Source organism: Homalodisca vitripennis, chromosome 1 (assembly GCF_021130785.1).
Source record: "Homalodisca vitripennis isolate AUS2020 chromosome 1, UT_GWSS_2.1, whole genome shotgun sequence".
NCBI lineage: Eukaryota > Metazoa > Arthropoda > Insecta > Hemiptera > Cicadellidae > Homalodisca > Homalodisca vitripennis.
In genome coordinates this window covers 182,041,352-182,067,105 of record NC_060207.1, presented here as the reverse complement: position 1 = coordinate 182,067,105, position 25,754 = coordinate 182,041,352, and the positions used below count along the sequence as shown (strand labels likewise).

General features: G+C 32.1%; 1 protein-coding gene across 3 annotated transcripts; it reads left to right on the top strand.

Moving 5' to 3' along the window:
- Nucleotides 1-1,104: 1,104 nt before the first annotated feature.
- Nucleotides 1,105-23,420, top strand: LOC124352843 (ADP-ribose glycohydrolase ARH3-like). 3 transcript variants are annotated; one of them, XM_046802545.1, is made up of 6 exons: nucleotides 1,105-1,511; nucleotides 6,740-6,839; nucleotides 16,763-17,039; nucleotides 19,161-19,273; nucleotides 22,332-22,518; nucleotides 23,154-23,420. In XM_046802545.1, the coding sequence occupies exons 1-6, from the start codon at nucleotides 1,337-1,339 to the stop codon at nucleotides 23,352-23,354; spliced, it is 1,053 nt and encodes a 350-aa protein (XP_046658501.1). In that variant the 5' UTR covers nucleotides 1,105-1,336; the 3' UTR covers nucleotides 23,355-23,420. The 3 variants fall into 3 exon arrangements, with proteins under 3 accessions (XP_046658501.1, XP_046658503.1, XP_046658502.1); XM_046802547.1 differs by having other exon boundaries at nucleotides 1,483-1,611; XM_046802546.1 differs by lacking the exons at nucleotides 1,105-1,511; nucleotides 6,740-6,839 and adding an exon at nucleotides 15,031-15,207.
- The last annotated feature ends 2,334 nt before the right edge of the window (nucleotides 23,421-25,754 follow it).

The following is a 25,754-nucleotide window of genomic DNA, read 5'->3' as shown; positions in this document are numbered from 1 at the left end:
ACGCGAGCATTTTGAACAAACGGAGGTCCATTTTGAGCATCATCTTTAATCTATGCCCTGAGCGATTGTAGATAATTTTTTAGTGTAAATAAAAATTTTTAACTAAAAATATGTTAGTTTTTCACCCAGCTGTCGCCGATCAGATACTCATTCCTTATTATAAAACAGCAAAAGTTGCTGTGAAGTGTAATACGTGAGAAGGTCCATTTCATAACTTTTCAGATATATAATTAACTTTGCTAATTATGGTTGTTTTCCAGAATTAATTCTCTTACAAACTGTATCAGGAAAAACAATTTTGGTTATATTGGTCATTGTATCAAATGTTATTGGAATCAAACATTTTAGGATGATATTTTGTTATTAGTTTTTTTGGTCAAATTTCCATACTTTTTCTCAAAAACTGTTCACACTAGCAACCTCTAGAGTGGTATTTATTTGATTTTTCAAGGGATTTTCCTTAAAATCTGCCTTATTTGGGGTTAAAAAGTAAGAACAAAACATTTCAGAATCACTTATTTCACCAGGTAACTGAAAAACAAAGCAAAAATCTTTCGCCAGCCATTACTCATTAGTGAGCGTCATTCCGGACCTACCTTTATATAAACATTTTTTTTATCTTATTTTTAGCTCTAAAATCACGCCTTAAAATATTTTAACACATATTTCTGACTCACCCTATATATATATATATATATATATATATATATATATATATATATATTTAATATGTTTATTGTAAATATATGATTTAAAAAATAGTGGGAGTGTACTTAAATGCATTTGAGCCTTCGAAGGCAATGCTGAAGTGTAATATCGGAATTAGGGAAAAATTCAATTTGTAAATATATAGATAGGCCCTATAAGTTAACAAAAACATAAAAATCAAAGCTGTAACATTCCTGGTGATGACATTAGTGACATTTTTGGAATATTAAACCTCAGTTTGGGGTAATTTGACGGCTTACTTTTCGCTACAATGATTATTACAGGTTTTTTTTTTCTTTTATATATATGATTTCAGGCATCGGAAAAACACCGATTAGCAAGGCCAGAGCAAGACTATGCTATAATGGCCATCAAGGCACTGCTCACATCTGGTTCACAACCGGGAATCGGCAGGCGGTAGCAGACGAATTTTGGTTGGCTGTGTGAGGTCTGACGTGACTGTGTGTTTGCTACCTGGTGCCTATTTATTAGAAGTGTCATTTAAATTTTCAAGTTCAAACTTACAATCCTCTTGTAGTAATGAGAAGTGTTACGGGATAGATTAAAAATAGTATTCTGGAAATAAAATTTCCTGTTTAAAGTTTTGTTTGATAGAAATTTAACGAAAATGATTGGTGCCGCAGCTATTTTGGACAATGCTCTTCTAAAGAGTAAGGTTAGAGGCTGTCTTGTGGGAGCCTTGTTAGGTGATTGTCTTGGCAGTCCTTATGAAGGAGATAGTAGTGTATCCAAAACAGTTCTTCAAAATTATTTTGACAAACTCAGTGGTCCATATTTTAAAAGTAAGTAAGCTTTTGTTTATTTGTGGCCAATAGTAATCTTAAATGGAGGGTTTCCAGTCATACATTACCCTAATATTGGTGAACATCGGTTTCAGATGAGGTTAGTATGTTATTGAAGCGGCAAAGGTATCAATTTACAATAACGTGACCATGGAAAGGTATGTTCATTTTTTTTCCTGAAAACAATAGTGAAGAAAAAATTCGTCAGCAACGAAAATCAAAGGAGTTACGATTTTTTAAATCCTCTGAAAACTCTGTTTTTTGACAGTTTTCTATAACTCCGCGTCTGCTCAAACTCAGTATAGCCAGATTTTAAAAACTGATTATCATACCAACAACAAGAAATTATCGTACTTTCATATAAAATATCGTACCAAACACATTTAATGAAAAAATATGTTATTTTCGTATAATAAATTATGTTATAATTAACTTTTGGTTTGTTACTTGTATAAATTTGTCAAAAATCTTTCATGGTACGATAATAACTACCCATTGTGTATATTACCGGCGCATAAAATCAATGAAATTATCGTACCTCTGGCAACACTATCCATATTTGACAGTTTGGTAATACTCCTCGCCTTCTCCAATAAAGAAGGGACGCCATTTTGAACTAACCGTTGTTCTTCCACGTCTACTCCTAGTTCAATAGTGGTAATGGCACACCTTTGTGTTGGATGTTCGGTATCTCACGTGGAAGCAATTCATAAAGGCGAGTCTGACTAATACGTTAATCCTGTCAACGATGCCTGCCCGCTGCGCACTGCTTGCTCTTTTAGAAAAAAAATTAACTCGAGCTTGCAAAAGTTGAATCCCAGATCACGTGATGCCCCTGCTCCTTAACGCAATAATGTCCGAAAGGCATAAATATAATACAATAATATACTTTTCCCCCCAGTTCATATGCACCTCTGATAATGATACTTGGCTATAAATGCCCAACCCATGAAATAAAAGTCCATTTTCCATGGTCACGCTAATGTAAATAAATACCGCGGCAAATATTGAAAAGCATTTTTATGCATAAGCCTAAATGCGCTTTTATGTGGTATAGAATAATGTTGGCCAGTAATGTTCTACAAATATTCAATTGGTTGTTTTAATCAATAATGTCAATAGGCTAATTTCCCTATCATGATTGATATTAGTTTTGCTGTGGCTATATGGACGGCAACCGGCTGTCGATTAGACGGGTGATGAGTGGTGACGTCAACCGTGACATAACGAAAGGGCAGCTATAACTGTCACCTTCACACTACTGCCTTAGAAATATAAAAAAACACAATTTGTAGACTATTTTATTAATTGCATATAATGCATTGGTAATGTATTGAATGGTAATGTAATAAAAGTGTACGCTTAAATAAATTTAAAAGGAGAAATATACAACTAAAAATTAACCATGTAGCAGAATCTACACTTCATAGTTTATTAAGATATAGTTTTGTTTCTAGCAGTTTTACTGGAATTTTTCAATTTATTAATAGTCATTAAGAGAAATCATAATTAATTAGAAATGATTTTTGTCATATTAAATAATGTACTGTATGTCATTCAATAGCATAAAATAACTGGAAAATTTGTTTTATTTACAAATAACACTCAAATGGTTATAATTTCATTGTATATTGTATGTAAGTGGTAAGAGGAAAATTAGTTCGTTTACACATATATCTCACGCTCGACACGTCTTGAGATATTTTTAAATTAATTTTTCCATTTACCGATTAAAAATAATTTTATTATTAATCACTTATGTATTATCGGACTTTAGCAGGACTGTAAATTCTTGTAGAAGGAATCATGGTACAGTTTAAAGTATATAGCCTACAGTCTACATCACTACCTAACTTTTCTATTGTTTCTGGGCAAAATATTGTCAGTATACAAACGTCTGGATGAGTCAGACAGATGTAAAGTAACACTTAAACTGGAACTTGAAATGTTATACATCAATGTATAATTCTCATTCATTGTTATAAAACCAGGGATGTGTCATTACGATAACAGATAGGATTATCTAGAAAAGTTGGCATCTTACACAAAAGACTTTTGAGCTGTTAATTTACCATAAAAAGAAGCCTGAATATATTCATTAAAGACGTGACTGGCCAAAAACGGAAAATTGCGTTAGAGCATTAACGGTCTAGAGAAAGTTATAATAGTTGTATACGACATCTCAACGAAACAACTGATAGCATCTCACACCCAGCACAACTGTTGTAGATCACTTAACGTGGATGATACAGACAGTTCTTTTCATTACCACAATCCCTTCCGCTTTCCTATTACTGTACAATAAATCTCGGGGTACAACTACTGTACAACAATTCCTAAAATTGACTCTAAATATGGAACTTGAATTGCCTACATTAGGCAGTTGGTCTTGAACCACTTATTCTTAATTGAATATGGTTCGTATTTTCTTTATTATTGATAAAAGTTTTCAACTGGTCAAAAGAACAAAACTTTCTACAACCCGCCATTCTAATAACAATGCACAGTGCCGCTTGGCGCTTACTAGAGCTACTTGAAAACCTTTGGCGTCACCGAGCGCATAGCCACTCCGTATTAGTTTAGTAGTCACGTCCATGAGCAATGGCCATTGCACAGCTGCAGTATAATAAGCGTCCAACACTCGAGTGATTGATAATATTGAATCATTAGATGATATACAAACGATTTTAATGCTATCGGACATGTTTGTTTACCCTGTTAAGTAATTGTAACTGCCCAAACTTAATATAAAGAAAGTTGTATTATTTTCTATAATTTAAAATATGTACATTTCTTTAACATATAAAACTATAGCTTCACTATAACACAATCGTAACAGACTATAACATAATTCAGTTTGAATTATTGTTTGAAAGTATCGTAAAAGAATTAAACCATGTTGTGGTATTTGAGTAATGGCTGCTAGATACCAGAAATACTGTTGTTTATCAATACATATTACAAAATAACATGTTGAGTTATTACGTTCCTGTAACTTTTTACTGTGGTAGTATGTAGTATATAAAAATTTAACTAACCAACTACAATCGAACATAGACTGTTAAACTAATATATTTATAAATGGGTAATTCAAATTTGACTATAAAACACAATTATTGAGTGCTACGAAGTCCTTATCTACAATTTGTTATAAGGCTATACATATATGTATATAATATAAATATTAAAAGTTTAAGGGAACGTCAACAAGCGCTCACGTGATCTGAACTTGAATGTGGGTCTCGTTCCAGATCGTCCATCTTCTTCGACATCAGATCACATTGTAAAATTTACTATGTACTTAAAGATAGGAAAAGTACCGATCTGAAATGCTTCTGACCATCAGTGCGGCCTTTTGTGGTGCCCTCTGCACCACCCCGCACTGCTGGCTAAAAAGGAAACGTTTGAAATTTAGGTTATAGGACAAGGGGAATAGAGGTTCCTGGATGGTGAGGATAACAAAATAATGAGGAGTATGTATAAGAGGGTTGGGTTATCCCACGACAAATCAACCAATAGTCTGGACCTTCACCTCTTAAGTTTTGATGATTCTTTTGTATGTAAATTACATCCACCAAAACTAGTTAAAATGAAAAATTTTACATTTTTCTGCCTTTGGATTTTTGAGTTGCAGGCTTTTAAAAACTCACAATAAGGCAGTATTTGGTAATGTCTCAGTATTTTCTAATCAATGTAGTTACAAAACCTATTAAAGCTAAAGAGCTCAAATTTGTGACATATTTTCCATTTGAAATTCTCTGTAATTTGATATATCACATGACTAGTATTTTCATATTTTGAATTTTATTTTTATTCTTCCAAAAAAGGTGTTTGAAAAACAAAAAATACATCTTCATTTTTTTTGAAAAAGATAAATGTTATTCACGTTATAACTGACTACATATGCCAAATTTTAGAATGGGACCTAAATAGGTTCTTATTTTTGTTTATTTTTTTTTTTGTTAGTTGCGTACACAGCGGTTTGATGTACATTAAGTAAGGTACTGTGTTCTGTAATCAGTTAGGTGTGAAATTATCTCCCTTTGCTAGTCAATGTTTTATTCATTTGCTTAATACTTCTATAAATTACGTAGGAAAACATTTTTATGTCTTTGAATCCACCACTTTTAAAAAATGTGGCCAGGTCTGGACACACAGGCAAATATTTTATTCATGCCTACTTTGACAGAAATCCTTTAAGGTTATTGCTATTATCTACGTTTTTTTGTTTGTTTCATTATTGAAGAATGAATTATGCTAGATCAATTGCTAAGCTCTTTAATTTTTTTTTATTGGCAGGTTAAATTATTTTTTAGCTATGAAATGATACTATACTATACGTAATAAATGTCAGAAGCTCTTGGTTGTTGATAATTCATGCATTACATGTATAATAATATCATTTTAATGTTCTTGCCCTGCTAGCCTCTATGCTATAATTTATAAAGAGGTCACATTTTATTAACACAAATAGAAAGTAGGTGACTGGAACATTTATATGGGGGGAGGAGAGTTAATATAGTTCATCAACTCTAGTGGCATATATTAGCAGGGATGCTACAGGTCAGGGAAAACGGAAAAAGTCAGGGAAAAAAAAAACAGGACTGGAAATCAGGGAAAAGTCAGGGAATCCGGTCTCAAGTCAGAGAAAAGTCAGGGAATTTCGACGTTGGTCAGGGAAAAATATAAAATCCCTTTACACAAATAAACTTACTGCCGCCGCGCCGAGTCCAAGCCTGCAGACGACGCGGTGCATGAAGCAGGCAGCCGAGGCGGCTCGGCCGGCTATTAAACTGTCTTCACTTTATTTTTTTGCTTTTTTATATTTGCCACCCTGTTAGCCTCAAACACCGCTTTTTTTCCACCCATTAAATTCCAAAAACTCTGGGGATTGCGTCAAAAAAAAGTCAGGGAAAAATGAAAAATTTGGTCTGGAAATCAGGGAAAAGTCAGGGAATTTCATTATTGGACTCCTGTAGCAACCCTGATTAGGTAATTTACCACCTTCTGTGGTCTAATCAACCAACTACTCTGCTTTATAGAAAGTTTCCTTGAATAGAGTTCATTTACTTTTTCAAGTACTTTAACTCTACTCCGGTTTTACTGCTTATGTGTATAATTTAGATAAACAAAATTGTATTTACATTCTACCTAAATCATTTTAAAATGTGACTGTTTTTGGGGTATTGTTACTGTTTAAGTAGGTTTATACTGTAATGGTATTTCAGATCCAACAAAAATGTACACTGATGATACAGCCATGACAAAATGTATATCTGAATCTCTAATTGATAAACGAGGACTGGATTCCAAGGACTTAGCTAAAAGGTGAATATTAAAATTTATGTTAAATACGTATTTATTAGAATGATTCTCAAACCAATTATTACAAATTTAGTATAACTGCAGAAGATTAACATACAGTACAGAACTGAAAGATATTAAATTTATGTTTGTGTGTGTGTTTGTGTTTGAATGGAGGATATCAAGGTGGTATCTAAATACGAGTAGCCTAGTTAACTAGAAGCGTTGTTACTCTTTATCTTAAACTAAATGTTAGTAAACATGTGAGAACACTTTATGGTAGTTTAGTCTACAAGAAAATGTAGTTTCATTTTATTTTATTTTTTTTTTTGTTCATAGTTGAGTAGCTTAATTTTCAATTTTATTGAATTTTTATCATGAACAATATGATAGTGTTTATAATAAAGTTCTCCTTTATATTTGAGATTTTGTTAAAAGCTATTTTTTCCTTGAAATAATTAAGTTATGGTATATATATATATATATATATATATATATATATATATATATATATATATATTTTTTAACAAATAAAAAAACATGAGATAATGGGGTGAATGTTTTTCTACATGTTTTGTGTTTAAGTGTACATTGTTGTTTACCATATTAAAAAAAAAAAAACACAAATGGTTGTATGGAAATAGTTTTGTATTTTGTTGTTATTTTTCTCCCAGTTTTAGTTATTTATTAAAAGTTTGGCTAGTTTTTAAAATGTTTAACTCAAAATACAATACACGTCCAGAATCTGAATTTTATTACCTGCAATATTTTGGCATAATATTTGAGTGCTAGTGTCATATTATTTGCACAGTACATTGTGGCTAAGTGTCAAGAATATTATTAATACTGGCTATGTTCCAAAAACACACTTTTGAGGCCAGTAGCATAGCCTTATTGTCATGCAGAGTCTTAGTATGTATCCGGTTGACTAGAGACAGCTTTGAACTGCTTGCGGCAATAATTTCATGTGCTCCTCAAGGCAGCCTGATATACTGGAGCATGTGGAATAGGGTGACTATTAAAGCTGTCATAGGTCTTTCAGTGATTAAAGACTTCTTGATAAGTAAAACCCTTTTGTTAAACTCAAACAAATCAAATTTTATCTCTTTTTCCACAAAAAAAACCCTTAAATGGGGTTCAACCTAACATTTTCATTGAGGAAGAACAATTGCTGGATGCTTATAGCACAACATTTTTAAGATTGGTTATAGATAAAAACTCAAGTTGGAATGAACATGTAGACTATGTTTTAACCCTTTTAACCCTGACTTCCTATATATAGGACAGTTGAGTTATTGCCAAAAGTACTGAGGTCCTATATGTAGGACGTCCTTCATCTCTGCTAAAAATACCGACGTCCTTTATTTATTGGTATTTTAATTTTGTCTAAGTCTAACCAATTTTATATCAGCTGTTAGGTAATGAAATTATAAACAAGAAAATATATAATTTGTAAGTCTTTGAAGACTTGTCTTGGTAGCAGACTGCTTTGAAAGTTCCTTTGTCATCTGTCAGCTGGCTACATGACTCACCTGACTGTCCAGCTGGCGAACAAACTAAATTGCAGTTTAGTTTTGTTTATGATGTGAGTTGGTTATGTAAACTGTTAACATACCAGTAAATATGACTCATGAAAATGTTAGTGATACAATTGAACATGTAATCGCTAATTCCGACAACCTAGACCTACCTGCTATTCAAGAAAATGTAAATGATGATAATTTAGTACACCCTGTAAATAATGATGACAATGATGATTGGACTGTTTGTGATGAAACAAATGGCCCAGGCTATGACCATAATTATAATATTCTATTCTTTGAGACACCCGGGCCAAAGCATTGCCCTCCTCATAATTCAAAACCCATTGATTATTTCTCATTATTTTTTACAGTAAATCTTCTTACCACATTTGTAAATGAAACAAACAGATATGCTAGGGAGTACATTAATAAACATTATGACACATTAGCTCCAAATTCAAGTGCAAGAATGTGGAAAAACGTCACTTTACCAGAAATGAAAGCGTTTATTGCTGTTCTCTTGAACATGGGACTCAATCCTAAACCCACAATAAAGATGTATTGGTCTACTACAGATTCCCAACATATTTACTGTAAATTATGTAAATAGATATGAACTCTAATTTTTCTAGATATTTTATGATTTATAAACATACATTTTTTATTGCAATAGTCAATTTGTGTTATTTACTATAAAAGTGCATCAAAGACACAGAAACCACTATTGACTTAGACAAATTGTTGATTTTACCACAATTTTGAAAAATTCATCGTTCTTCCAAGTTTTTGAAGGTAGGTGTCTGAATTTTTGTATGTTGACTTAGAAATACATTGTGATGATTATGAATATAATTTTGTCTAATGAAATGTATTCATGAAAACTAGATTTTATGCTTCAAAATAAAAAAAATTACAAAATGTTTTATTACTTTTAATTTTGCGTTTAAGTATTTTTTTTTATGTAAAATACTTTTATTTTGTAAGAAAAAAAAAATTATGATCCTATGTCATAAAATAAAGACGTTATGATTTTTGAAAAAAATATCTACAAAAACGCGAATTTTGACCCAGTATTTTTTGCAGTCCCTTACAATATATGTCTAGTATTTTTCAGTATGCCCAAAAATTTTTTGTCAGGGTTAAATAAAATTTCCAGTGGTCTATATACACAATTGGCTAAGTAGAAAATCTAAAATCAGTTTATTATGCTATCATAAATTCTCATATTGTTTACGGTATAGCTATTTATGGAGCTACTACATCACATAATTTAAATAAAATTCTAGTTAAAGAAAAGCAAGTTATTATAATTATTGTAAAAAATGTAAATAAAAGGGATTCAGTTAAACACATTTTTAAGAAACTCCAAATATTTACTGTCTACAATCATTATATATTTGAAACTATGAATTATGTTATACATTTCTGTCATCTTGCCGTAACAAAAAAAAATCAGTATATTGCACAATTCAATATATCACTCATCACTTGGAATTTTATAGAAAGAAACCGTCTTACATGGGAAAATAGTTTCTAAATCATTTACCGATTTAATTGAAAACTCACTCTAAACACTAGTAATTTCAAAACTAAACTTAAAGAGTACCTACTAAATAAATCTCTATATTCATTCCAAGAATTTTATGAAAGGAATAATTGATTGGTTTAGCTCAATATGTGTATACAGGGTGTAAATTAAGTCTTGATACACCTGGATATATTCCAAACGGATTGCGATATTCATGTAAAAACTTCACCATACCTATTAAAATGATTTATAAACTTTTTGAAGGATAAAAATATTTCTCCCATTTTTCAAAGGGGGGCTAGAGGGAAGCCGCTTGAAATTTTCAAATTGCAAACCCCTATGTTGTGAACATATCATATTAAAGGTCTTTTCAATAGAAACACAATGACACTAAGAAAAACATCTATACGCCGTTGCTAGTAAAATTTTACGGGCAAATAAAATAGTCTGTAAGGACAATGCCAATGTCAGCGCAATTTCACTCCTTTGAAAAGAGGGATGACATTTTTTTTACCCTCAAAAAATCTATATAAGTAGTTAAAAAAAAGTCTGGTGAAGGTTGTATTTTGAGTATCTCAATCCATTTGGAATTATATCCAGGCGTATCAGGAATTTATTTACACCCTTAGATGTAAGGGGTTGTTTGCCAATAAGTTTTCATTAGTGAGTATGATAATAATAAAAAAAAAAACTAACCAAATTATTTCCATTTATTGGATTATGAAAAGTTATTCTTTACATGTGTCATATCCTATTAATTATAGCCATTGAGCTAATTAAGTAATAAAATACATAAAAAAAACAAACCTTACAATGTTAATTTTTGATGATTTAAAATATGATAAACGTAAGTAAACTTTCTGTTTTCAGTGGTTGCCAGATAGCAAAGCTAATCAATAGACAAATAACCCAAGCCTCATAATGTACAAGTGTTGGAGACAGTGAGATTTAAAACCTGGATATGTCCATCTACACTATTTAATGATTGATAAGAGTTGTTGAGTGATAATCATCTTCTCCTGTAAACAGAACTATTAAACACCTTGCCCTATATGGATATATTACATTAGTAGGAGGGGACTATGTGGTAGGGCAAGTATGTATCTTCAGTGAAAGTATTCATCTATTCCATTTTGAATGATAAAAAATGATCTTGTTTAAAATTTCATCTACACATTTGTGGCTTTTTTCTGTAGATGCACAGTGTTGAGACACATTTAAGATCCCATTTTGATGAAATTTGAAATTAAGAGCGTACCCTGTATATTCACGCCTTTTAAGTTTGGACATAAGTGATGTTCATTTGCAAAATATCCTTGTTTTTCTTTAAATATATCTATGTATGAATTATTTTGGCTATTTTTTATAGAATTAGAATCCACAATGTTATATGATCACTAAATCTAGAGACTAGCAAGATCTTGAGTAACAAGTTAATTATTTTTCCATTAGTTGTAAAAATTAGAAGGTGTTTCTTACAAAACAAGAGTGATATACTTATCCTTATTTTGAAACTCCAGCAAGGACAGCATGGCGTATATCACTTATCTGGTATGTGCATAATCGTGGTTAGAAGAAATAAAAATTACTTGATGTAAATTTCTTACATGCTTTTTTAGAAAACAAAATATGAGTTCTATGTAAAAGAGTAAATACATTTTACTATGTGAAGAAATAAACATTATAAGTAGTTGTTGTACCTTTTGATTGTCAATTCAGACTGCTTGAGACTGGGTATTACTGTCTCACAAAGACCTTATGCACTTTAAGGATTAAGTATTATAAAATAATACTGTATACAATAAACTTTTGTGTTATTTTAGTATCAAAATGAAGGGTGATATTCAAAATAGCGTCATTTTTTATATATGAATATTGAGATCAATTTTAATAAAAAGCTAATCACATAAATACATCAAACATGCTTATATATAACCGTCCGATTTCATGTATGAAAAAATGATGTCATGCATGTGGCCTCGTCTACTGTGACTGCACGGCAAGTTTCTACTCCACTTTGCCAACAACGCAATGTTCTGCTCAGTTTCGGGCCAGTACAACAACGTCCAGAACTTTGAAGGTCGATTGTTGAAACCGTCTCATAGAACTTTTTTGTGAGTCTATCAATTTGGGGGTTTTTTTACTTCATATGGTGCTTCACTATACCTTAGAAGTACTCTTTCTACTCTGATAAAAACGTATTGACGATTAACAATCGTTGCACACAAGTAAACTTCTTCATGGTTAGATACAGAAAGCAAGAACGAGAGGAATACCAGATGTGTCAACAGTCGCAATTCTCCCGGAAATAGAAATAAGGTCAAACATTATTGGCCAACCAATAATCGAATTTTTACGAGCCGTTTTAAAACCCGACGCTCGTTTTTGAATCATCCTATAGATTGGAACATCGTTATCCTTTTAGTTGGTTTGGACGAAGATAAACAGAAGAAGCCATTGTAGAGGAGATTTGAACATCTTATTAGTTGTTCATAAACCAAAGAATCCTTCTGTTTCAACATTTGCTTTGACTTATATGAAAATATGTTATATTGCAACCTGCACAGAAAATAGTCCGATTAACATTTGAGACAGAGTGATACCACACAGTGATCACCAGCTATAACTATATAGTCTGGTTTATTATATTTACCTTTTTGACTACAAAAACAGATGAATGAAATACAATGTTATGTGTATTATTTTTTACAGCAAAAAACAGCTGATGAACTTCATAAATCATTATGGTATTTCTGTGGGAATATTTTTTGAAACTTAAAATAATTAAATTTTGTCCCCTTGTTTTCTTACTTCAACCTAATTGAATTCAATTTTTATAAATATATCTGATGCACACAAGTTTCTAGTGAATGAAGGTGTGAAAACACCTTATCCTATCTTGTAACTGGTAATTTTAAAATTGTTAATTACTTTAGCTTTTACATAACATGTTTTTAAGTAAATTATTGTCATTTGGGTTTATTGATTATTTTGTCTTTTTAAAGATTATCTATAAGATAGGAATCATATGGGAATGAATTGGGAGTGTAGGATTTTCTAATGAGGGATGCCTGAATATTTTGAGCACATTAAAAGCTAATCAAGTTTAATCACACAACTATCACTTGGGTATTTATCTTTGTTAATAAATATTTAAAAGTTAAAATACTGTAGGAAAGTAGAAAGTGGATTTGACAGTTGTTGTTTGCTTATGAAAAAAACATTTGTAATATTATGTTTGATACATTTGAACATGTGTAACCCAGAATAAAATCAGTTGAGTCATGTTTACTGTTTCTGTAGTGGGGATAATAATAAGTATTAGATTTATATTTTGGTCCTGGAATATTGTTACTTATCCAGTTTTTTTAGAACCTGAACATTAGCTTTTAGTTTGTTAACATTGGATAAACTCATGAACATGTTAGTGTACTCCAACTACATTGAAGTCAGATTTTCTGTGATTTTTTCTTCTCATTGGTTTGGGACATTACCAACAACATTGAGGGAATGTATATTTCACTAGTAATTTAACAATTATAAAAGAATCAATATTTGATATCTGTTAGTTCACTTGGCCAATAGACGTTTGGCATTTCCATTTATTGGATTATGAAGACTTATTCTTTACATGTACCATATCTATATATCCATTGAGCTAATTAAGTAATAAAATACATTAAAAAGCAAACCTTTCAATGTTTAGTTTTGATGATTTAAAATATAAACGTAAGTAAACTTTCTGTTTTCAGTGGTTGTCGATAGCAAAGCTAATCAATAGACAGCCCAAGCCTCTTAATTACAAGTGTTGACAGTGAGATTTAAACTGATATGTCCACTACACTATTTAATGATTTGATAAGAGTTGTTGAGTGATAATTCATCTTCTCCTGTAAACAGAACTATTAATCATCTTGCCCTTTATGATATATTACATTAGTAGGAGGGACTATGTGGTAGGGCAGGTATTGAATTTTCAGTGAAAGTATTCATCCATTCCCATTTTGAATGATAAAAATGATCTTGTTTAAAATTTCATCTACACATTTCTGGTTTTTTTTCTGTAGATGCACAGTGTTGAGACCACATGTAAGATCCCATTTTGATGAAATTTGCAATTAAGGCGTACCATGTATCTTCACACCTTTTAAGTTTGACATTAGTGATGTTCATTTGCAAAATATCCTTGTATTTCTTTAAATAATATATCTATGTATGAATATTTTGGCTATTTTTTATAGAATTAGAATTCACATTGTTATATGATCACTAACGTCTAGAGACTAGCAAGATCTTAGTAACAAGTTAATTAATTTTTCCATTAGTTGTAAAATTAGAAGGGTTTCTGACAAAACCAGGATATACTTATCCTTATTTTGAAACTAGCAAGACAGGTGGGTATAGCACTTCTGGTATGTGCATAATCGTGGTAGAGAAATAAATTGCTTGGTAAATTTCCTTACATGCTTTTTAGAAACAAATATGAGTTCTATGTAAAAGAGTAAATACATTTTTCTCAATGATACTCATTTATTACTGGTAAAGATTACATACATTGTCACATTGAAAACACAATATTGTACATTTCAATTTTAAGAGCAATGCAATCCTCCAGTTCGTCCAGATCTTTAAAAGAAGTGATATATTAAATAAATTAATTAATTAAAATAAATCAATTAATTAATTAAAAACTAATTATAACACAGATAAAAGAATTTCCCAAGATCAACAATAACTATTTAATTTATGACTAATCCCAAAAAACTCATCCACTTCATAAAATGGGTGTTCCAAAAGGAAAAATCTAATTTGTCTTTTGAAAATACCAAATGGCAGTGATCTTAATCCATTTGGCAGTGTGTTCCATAATTTTGGTCCAAGAGATAATGTTGGTAATGAATATTGTTTGGAAGAAATAAACATTATAAGTACTTGTTTTACCTTTTGATTGCCAATTTAGACTGCTTGAGACTGGGTATTACCGTCTCACAAAGACTTATGCACTTTAAGGATTAAATATTATAAAATAATTACTGTATACAATAAAATTTGGTATTATTTTAGTATCAAAATGAAGGGTGATTCAAAATAGCGCCATTTTTGATATAAAATTGAGATCAATTTTAATAAAACTAAACATAAATACATCGACATGCTTATATAACTGTCCGATTTCATGTATGAAAAATGATGTCATGCATGTGGCCTCGTCTACTGTGACTGCACGGCAAGTTTCTACCTCCACTTTGCCAACAACGCAATGTTCTGCTCAGTTCGGCCAGTACAACAACGTCCAGAACTTTGAAGGTCGATTGTTGAAACCGTCTCATAGAACTTTTTTGTGAGTTTATCAATTGTTGACTCATTTGGTGCTTCACTATACCTTAGAGTACTCTTTCTACTCTGATAAAACGTATTGACGATTAACAATCGTTGCACACAAGTAAACTTCTTAATCGTTAGATACAGAAAGCAAGAACGAGAGGAATATCAGATGTGTCAACAATCGGAATTTTCCCGGAAATAGAAATAAGGTCAAACATTATTGCCAACCAATAAACGAATTTTACGAGCCGTTTTAAAACCGACGCTCGTTTTGAATCATCCTATAGATTGGAATATCGTTATCCTTTCAGTTGGTTTGGACGAAGATAACAGAAGAAGCCATTGTAGAGGATTTGAACATCTTATTAGTTGTTTATAAACCAAAGAATCCTTCGGTTTCAACATTTGCTTTGACTTACGAAAATATGTTATTATTGCAACCTGCACAAAAATAGTCCAATAACATTTGAGACAGTGATACCACACAGCGATCACCAGCAGCTATACTACATAGCCTGGTTAATTTACATTTTGACTACAAAACAGATGAATGAAATACAATGTATGTATATTATTTTTACAGCAACAGCTGATGATCTTAAAAATCATTATTGTATTTCTTTGGGAATATTTTTTAAACTTAAAATAATTAAAGTGTCCTTGTTTATTACTTGGATAAACAAGGACACTTGTGTGCATCAGATATATTTATAATTTTTATAAATATATCTGATGCACACAAGTTTCTAGTGAATGAAGGTGTGAAACACCTTATCCTATCTTGTAACTGGTAATTTTAAAATTTTAATTACTTTAGCTTTTAAATAACATATATAAGTAAATTGCCATTTGGGTTTATTGATTATTTTGTCTTTTTAAAGATTATTATAATATAGGAATCATATGGGAATGAATTGGGAGTGTAGGATTTTCTAATGAGGATGCCTGAATATTTTGAGCACATTAAAAGCTAATCAAGTTTAATCACACACTATCACTTGGGTTTTATCTTTGTTAATAAATATTTAAAAGTTAAAATAATGTAGGAAAGTAGAAAGTGGATTTGACAGTTGTTGTTTGCTTATGAAAAACATTTTTAATATTACGTTTTGATACATTTAACATGTGTACCCAGAATAAAAACAGTTTGAGTCATGTTACTGTTTCTGTAGTGGGGATAATAATAAGTATTAGATTTATATTTTGGTCTGAATATTGTTACTTATCCAGTTTTTAGACCTGAACATTAGCTTTTAGTTTGTTAACATTGGATATACTCATGACATGTTAATGTACTCCAACTACATTGAAGTCAGATTTTCTGTGATTTTTTTCTTCTCATTGGTTTGGGACATTACCAAACATTGAGGGAATTGATATTTCACTAGTAATTTAACAATTATGAAAGAATTAATATTTTATATCTGTTAGTTCACTTGGCCAATAGATTTGATCTTTTTTTGTAAATTATCTGGCAAGAAATCTTGGATTACCATAACTACCACATTTATTCTAGATGGCATTTTATTATACAAAGAGTAATATGAAGTTGATGGACTATTTCGATGCAGATTCGTGAAAGAGTATTTCAATCAACCAAAGCGAGGATACGGCCCAGGTGTGGTGGAGGTATTCCATAAGTTGAAGAATGAGAAGTATGAAGATATATGGCGACCAGCCAAGCAACAATTTGACGGATCAGGCTCGTTTGGCAATGGAGGAGCAATGCGAGTCGCACCTATCGCACTCTTCTATCGTGACAACTATGACAAGATGGTTGAGGCTGCTAGACAAGTCACCTTGCTCACTCACACAAACAGACTCGGTGTCAACGGAGCACTCCTTCAGGTATAAATACGTTGTTGTTATTGAAAATATCAACAATGTTGAAGATAAAACGTTCTGCAATTACGTTCAACTTTTTGCCTACTATGTTCCACACATATTATGCAACATAATAACACCATTAAAGGATAGCATGCATATTAATGGTATGCTATTAATTTTGGAGAAAATGTTTTCCTTTCCTCTTTTTTTCCTTTTGACATAATTAGTTTATCTTTTTATACAATGTGTTTCAAAGGTATGGAGCAATCGTTATGTATTAAAACCATAGCACATTCAAAAGTTAAACTCTACAGTGTAATACATCTATATAAATTACTGTACAGGGTGAGGCATAAACAGGGTTGCCATATGGTAATGTAGGAAAAAGAGGAGATTTTAGAGAATGAGTCAATACCATGAAGGTGTCCGAGGTTAACCTCCAGGACATATTGAAGAACGCTTTTTATTGCATAAAAAAATTAATTATAGAACAAAGTTATTTGCTAACATTAAGCCTATAATTCCCTATAGTTTTTAAAGGAAATTTTGTTATTATTTGTTTGTGTAGTTAAATTGTAAATCACACAAGTTTTTTACAATATGCGTATAAATTATGACTTTTGAAAATGTCCTGACATTAGGGATTTTTGCAGTGTGGTGTAAACTTGTAAGAGTCACTGCTCTGTGGTAAAGCTAGCAGGAGGATCCTCCATAAATTAACGTGGTTGGCCTGGGTGAAACTTGACTGGATCAGGTATTCTTTTATAAGTGTAACAGACCCAAAACACCCATCTTGCTATTAAAAACAGTTAAATAAAACAACTTTATTTGTGTTATTTTCTTTTTTTCAAGGTATTTATTTTTAAATTTGTAACCATAATAATAGCTTTTAAGAGTTAAAAAGCATTTAAACCTTAATTAGCATTTTAAGAAGAAATAACAAACAGTTAAAGAGTTAAGTAAAACAAAAAATTCCATTTGAGCTGAACAGTTTTGAGTTAAATATGTTACAAACCTGAACATGTTTGGGAAATGTTGTTTTATTTTTGCGACTAATCAAAGGGTTAAATATATGTCTAGGCTTACTATAAACCTGTAAATATACTTTTTAAAAGAACCTGTAGAGAAGTTTGGTGGATTAAATGTCATATTATAAGAATTGTTTCAGAATTGTAAAATACTTCTTCCGAGTCAAAACTTTTTTCTAAAAAGTTGCGTGACTACACCCAACAAGAATAATAATAGTTAAGGCCGGAGATTCTAAATTTCACATAGTTTCAAAAAATGTATAATGCTGTACATATTATATTGCATAATCAATTTATATTAGTTTACACAAATAGTGCAAATGTTTATTACTACAGATACAATTGTTTTCAAAATCATCTTAAAATTTAATTTTATCCGTATAAGCGCTATGAGTTCTTAATAATAGCCATTATGAGTTAAAAACCATTTATACTATACCCAGTGTTTCAAGAAAAATTATCAGCAGTTAGAGAACCAAAAATATTGTGTCTAGTAGTGGATGTTCAATATTATTGATTAAAATTATATAAAATAATAACGACATTGCATGATAATCTAAATTTACAGGTCTACCAATTGCACAATTTTGCAGGTATTTGCTCACAAAATCATGAATTTACAAATTAAAAACACTATATGGACCTGTAACAAATTGACATTATTTCAGCAATCGACACTTGGAGGATTTATAGGGGAATCAAAGTGTAGATTGTACATTTAGTAATACCATAAAAATTTAATTGGGCAGAATATTATACCTACCACATTATTTTAAACTTCTATACAGTATTCAGATGGTTAATGCAACTTTTTCCCTTCTGCTGTAATAGTGTCCGTTTCTTAACTTAGTAGGTAAACATTTATTTATAAATTCAATTGTTTGGAAGGATTATAATGTATTTATAGTAATTCTTGGATTGATCTAACACTGTTTATCACAAAGCTTAAAAAGTGACTTGTCCATGTTTGTTTGTGTCCTCATGTTTCTTTCATAAATGTTGGTATTTTACAGTAATGACACACCTTAATTACCAAGTATGATCAGAAGTGGACTGTATTTAGTGTGTGTTGAACTGTTGAAACTCTTAATGATGGGTTGTTATTTTGTTGCAGTGCATTGCTGTGTACCTGAGTCTTCATCAGCTCCCTGGTAAACCTTTGGATGTCACAGAATTTTCTGCAGCCTTGAAACAAAAGATGGGTGACATCGAGAAAGCAGATCAGATGTAATGCATTTTTATGTTTCTCTTCTTACAATTTGAATACAAACAGACGTTTTATCAAATTTGTGCAACTTGAGGAAAATTATATAGCAAGTTGAGAAAATCAAAACAACAATTTTAATAATGAAAGTGGACATTTTTACCAATTTTGTATGGTTTATATTTAAATTCTTGTAAAAGGTTTATATTTGTTTCCTTATTTAGTCTTCAAATTTAATTGTACTAATTTTTAATTGTGTACTGTTAAAATTTTATTAAAAACGAGTCATAATAAAGAGATCATAAGCTATAGCTTGATGTGCCAGCAAATTGTCAGTTTATGAGAAGAATTGTCAAAAGTATGTTATTTGAACAAAATAATAAACATGCACAAAGGTTGTCCAAAAAATAAGAGGCAATTGGGACTAGCATGTCAGCGGGCAGGGCAGAGACACCATCTTGGGGTAAAATATTCCTAAGTTTAGTACACACCACGTTGCAGAAGTTGGCAGTCTGTATCTCTCCTATTTTTTTCTCACTGTTAACATTTTTGTTACAATTAACTTACCCAAATCCAAAATATCAAATCATTTTTTGTAAAATAGTACAACAAATATTTAATTAATTAATTTCAAAACAACTTTACTCATTTAATATACACACAAGTATATCCCTGTCTATTTGGGTACATTCAATTGGTGATTAATGTTATCAGCAGATTTCCATAATTCCTGTACTCTCATTTCTCCAGTTCTTTTTCTGTTTTGTTATGTTCCAGGCAACGTAATGGTTTTATTTGTAAATAGATCAAAATAGGTTATACGAGGTGTGTTAGAAAAATAATGAGACTGATTTCATACTAACCAAAGTTTTTATTATTTTCAAACAACAATGTTATCCCCTTCAAAGTAGTTTCCTTGGGCAGCTATACATCGGCGGAGTCGTCGTTCCCACTCTTGGTAGCAGCGCTGGAAGTCTTCAATTGGTATGGCTTTTAACTGGTCGGTCACAGTCTTTTGAATGTTCTCCAGAGTTCCAAAATGACGTCCTTTTAGGACATGTTTCAATTTCGTGAAGAGGAAAAAGTCACAAGGACTTAAATCAGGTGAATAGGGGGTTGAGGAACAACAGTAATGCGTTTTGAGTTCAAAAATTCACAGATGGAAATGGCCGTGTGACATGGAGCATTGTCATGATGAAGCATCCACTTGTCTGCAATTTCCGGTCTCACACGGATCACTCTTTTCCTCAAATTTTCAAGGACACTTTTATAAAACACTTGGTTGACAGTTTGTCCTGGTGGAACAAATTATTGTTAAACGACGGTCTGATCTCACAAGCGCCCTCACACGATCCATGTTTTCGTCCGTTCTTGAAGTCAAAGGTCTCCCTGAGCGAGGTTCATCTTCAACGTGTTCTCGGCCTTCCAAAAATGATTTGTGCCAGCGGAAAACTTGTGCTCTCGATAAGCACTGTTTCCCATAGACCTGTTTCAACTTTTCAAAAAGTCACACTCGCGGATTCACCAAGTTTAGCACAAAACTTTATTGCACAACGTTGCTCTAAATTTCGATGCTCCATTTCTGTGACGCACAATTAAAACACAACTTTACTAATGGCGCTGTCAAAACTAGTGTGTTAACTGTACGGAGTTGTAACTCGGACTGAGGAAGTGGAAGGGATAAATAAACAGGTTTAGCGTCAGCCGGTAGACACAACGTTGCCAGATCTCCCGCAGTGTTACCAATCTCATTACTTTTCTAACACACCTCGTATATTGTACATACTTATTTCTTGAGACTATTACTTGTATACCAGATTTTCTTATCGTCAGAACGATATCACTAATAGGGAATGGGAAGAAAATGCATGAGCCATCCACTATCGAGCATCATGCCTCATATTTTCACTGATTTTACTTGAACATTTAATAACAGTAAAATATACTGTAATTTTTCACAGTAAAGTTTATTGCAGTATACTAATATTATTTACACTTTAACAAGTTCATTTAAAAAATAATAACAAAATTTGGCATGTTTTTACACAAACTACAATTTATTATTTTTAATGTGTTTATAATTTGTTTTGTGCTTAATAAAAAAATATAAAATATATACACTCCATTGCATTTATTAGGAATATTTTTGAAGTAAGTGCCGTTTTGAAATTCTGCCTTTGCAGCACTGCAGGCGGTGTCCTGCACTGTCTACCTTTCTCTGTTAACAAGCTACAGGCTCAATTATGACAAAAATCAATTGTTTTTACACATTTTCATATATAATTTAAAAACAAACACTCGATCATTCAATTTTATTTCTGTGAGGCGTTTCTTGTTCAAGGAACACATCATCAGACCCACATAACTGAAAATTAAATAGAATAAAATTTAGTAGTTATTGTAATGTTTGTTTTTAAATTAAATAATCTATTCCAATAAGAAAGAAGCTGGTACAATGTATTTTCATACATATTTCAGTTGTCGCCATCAATTGAGGATCCCGACGACTATGAAGTACGGTCTGTTATTTGTTTCCTTGATGCTAAAGGTGTGAAGCAGTTGAAATTCTCACTCCTCAATTTTTCAGATATCAGATCATGTTGGACGATCTGACACGTGATCTGAGGTCAGGAGAGTACCGATCGGAAATGCCTCTGGGCCTTAGTGTAGGCTTTAGTGGCGCCTTTCACCCTGCATTTTTGGCAAAATAAGAAAATAATCCCTTGAGATAGTATCTAAATGCAAGCTCAGCTCACATGAGTGCCCGTAAATGTTAACTTTATATATAATAGTGTACGATCTATTTATATAGTGTAATAACAAGTAGTAGATAGGACATAGTGGTCCCCAGATAATACTAAAGTACCGTAAAAATCTTCAGTAAACAGATGTAAAATTAAACACTTAAAATGGCTTAACTATTCAGTTTAACATCTGTTAGCTAAAGATGGCTCGTCACAGCTAGACCAAATTCTTCTACGATTTTAATTGTTTTTGACATGATGTTAATCAGATAACTTAGGTAATACAAAACTGTATGTCTTATTATAATTGCACCTAATTCACCTAAAATTTTATCAGGGAAGAGTTTGAGAACAAAATGCCATACACTGAGAAGCTGAAGGCTATGGATGAACTGTTGAAAGATGACAACGCGTTGGAGGAAGAAGTTCAGGGTATTCTGGGACATGACATATCAGCGTTAAACTCGGTGCCTACAGCAGTCTACTGTTTCTTGCGGTCCCAGAAACCCATCCCAAATATCAAGGTCAGTCATTGTACCCTTTGGTCCTATGTTTTTACTATTTGCAATTTCAAAATGGTTGCTGAAAATTTATCACATATCAATTTAATAACAAGTGACATAAGATTGATCCTCCTGCATTCTTACCATTCCTCCTGCCTAACAAGCCCATTGGCCTATTAGTTATTATTGAATAGTAATTAAATAGATAAATAAATTAGTGATGGCTTAACAAATGGTTCATCTTAACAATCATTATGTTTAGGTAAATAAATAACTAACTGAAATGTTGTCAACCGCATTAAATGTTTTGACTGAGGCCTGTCTGTGCCACCAAATGCATATTCTGTTCTCAAAGAACTGCCCATGTTCATTATCTAATATTGTATTACATATCTATCACTGTCTCTAGAATTACCTGTTGTCAATCAATAAAAACCCATTTTTGTTAGAAAACCACTGTTATTTAATGCACTAACCGTTGTGATCGGACACAACACAAACACACACACACATACATATAAATATCATCCATTGTTTCCAAAATGGTTAAGTTTAGCATTTTTATCATGAAAAAGATTTTTTTCTGTTTGTTTATTCGTTGATCTTTACTTAATTCTCTTAACCTGATTGTACATTGTATGTTTGGCTATTTGCAGACTGACTGTCCTTTCCGGCGTACTATCCAGTATGCTATATCCCTGGGAGGAGACACAGACACTATAGCAAGCATGGCAGGAGCTATTGCGGGAGCCTTCTACGGAATGGAAACCATCAATGAAAGTTTACAAAAACATTGCGAATTTGTCAATGAAACAATTAATCTGGCTGACAAAATCATAGAAAAATCTGTTTCCTAGTTGTAATGCAATGTACATATTTGTATCCCTTGCCAAATAATAAAGTTTATATTATATTTTAATTCATCAGTATATTTTTATTGTATAAGCCTTTTATTATTGAGACTTTTTTTTCAGAAAAAGACTTGTCACTTTATATTGCTTGTGAAAGTTCTCTAAGATTTCAGCCAAAGTGCATGCTGATTTGATTTATTCCAATCCAGATTATATTCCAGAAATTAGGGAGAAAAGATCTGGTGTGTAATTGAAGTGGCTCATTAATCAAAATATTGTGCTGGTATCCTGTTAAGAAGAAAGTATTTTCATTTTAGTTTCATACAGGTATTATGATATCAATTCTACCACTGTTTGATGGGGTTAGTGTGGTAGTAGTTTATTATCTTTCATTCAAACATCCACTGTATATAATGATATATTAGTTTTTCTCATATAGGCAGAAATCTATCAGATATGAAAACCTACTAGAGGCTAAAAGCTTATAGAGGAGGGAAACATTGATAGGCTGGGTGCCTCAATTGTCAGACTTACCCAGGAGGAGCCAAAAGCTCTTGGGATATGTAGAAATTGGAATTTTTTCCCCCGAAGCTAGAGTTCTGGAACTTTTAAAGACTACACCAGACACTGGGACCTACCAAGTGCCAAGAATTTACAGTGCCTTGGAACTCTCAGAGCACACAAGCAGAAAGCTCCCATAGTTTGAGAGGTTCTTTAGACTAAACCGTACATTAGAGATATTACATATTCAGTCATGTGATCTGCATCAATGGATAAAACTTTCTACAGTAATCCTATAACTCATAAAGGCTAGGAACTTCCGAAGTTTGAGAGGTTCTAGAATCTGGATTATATCAGGGATCCATAAGTTTTTATACTAGAAGAGCTATTAAGGATGGAGGACTGTGGGATCAAAAACTTAACAGGTAAGAAGCTTTCAGGGACCATCGTCATGGAACGTTTTAGAGTGTAAACTCCCACATTAGAGGTACAGCCACAAGACAGGACCTCCTGTCTTAAAAGTCCCAAAGTTCCTAACTATGAGAGGTTTGTATGAAAGGATTTGGAGCCTTGGAGTGCTTCCTCTTTGTTGCGAATATGTTAAAAACTCTGGTTACCTTTTGTTCCTTGAAATATTTATGTCAATTTTGATTGCTACTTATACATTGAAAAGACTGTACAAAAATTGTAAATACATGCTCAGCCTCACAGTTCAGTCCTCTTTATAACTACATTTGGTTGAAATTTGTTTCAATAAAATATTGCCAATTAATGTCAAACATTACAGTTTTGTAAGACGCAAATGATAGATTATGGAAAGCAGTTAACACCAGGGACTATGCAGCCATGATACCCAAAGAGTTACCCTTGGTTAAAGTTCCTCCCTTACAAAGTAAATGTCAGTTTTGTCTAAATCGATGTACTTGAAGTCATTCTGGAAGGTAGAGATGGATATAACAGCTCCAGTATCAATACAGCTACGTCTGAGCAGTTTTGTGTGCTAGTAGCGGAGTTTTCAACTACTTTAACTCAATGGCCAACGCTTATGACAGGGCCAGATTAAACTGTTACCAATAGAGGTAATAACTAAGCCGTTGAGTAGAGAACTTTCAGTTGGGAGCGATTTGGAGTGGCTAACGCTTGTAACAGGGTTAGGCTGAATTGTTATTGATAGCTTTTAAGTAGACTACTTATATTTGTGGGAGTTATCTCACAGCGGTCAACGCTTATTACAGGGTCAGGCTGAACTGTTATTCATAGCGGTTAGAACTAAATATTTGAGTACTATCATGTATCGCCTCATTGCTGGACTATTGTTTCGTTAGATTTGACAAAGAGATGGTAGTAGAGACAAATGTGATGTACAGGTTTTATAAATCTATTAATTGGAAGCTATGCAGGGAATCCCTTGTGGAAGAGTTATTAGATATAGATCTCTATCAGAAAAATGAGATCAAACTGGAAAGTTCTACCCAAGTAGTAGAAAATGCCATAATATCATACCTATGATGAAAACTGCCACCTTAGAAAAAATAGATCTTGTGCCTTGGTGGACGAGGAGGCTGCCAATACAAAAATCAAAACAAGAAAACTCTTCAAGAGAGCAAGGAAGATGAATGGTACCTATATAAAAATCCCCTAAATAAATTGCGTATAAAAAATACAAGACGTAAAAAAACAAAAGAAAAACTCTTCTAGAAGAAGGGTCGGATATTCTTTTAAATAGCCTAATAACCCTACATAGATGGTACAAAGTAGCGAAGTCTTCATACTCCAATACACGACCCAAGTCAGTGCGTCCACGCAGCACTTCACAGCCACTTTCTCTCTTCATCTAGTGCTGTATTTTTCCTACACCTTGGAACTGCCTGATCCACTTCTTGTCTTTAAATTATTACTGATCAG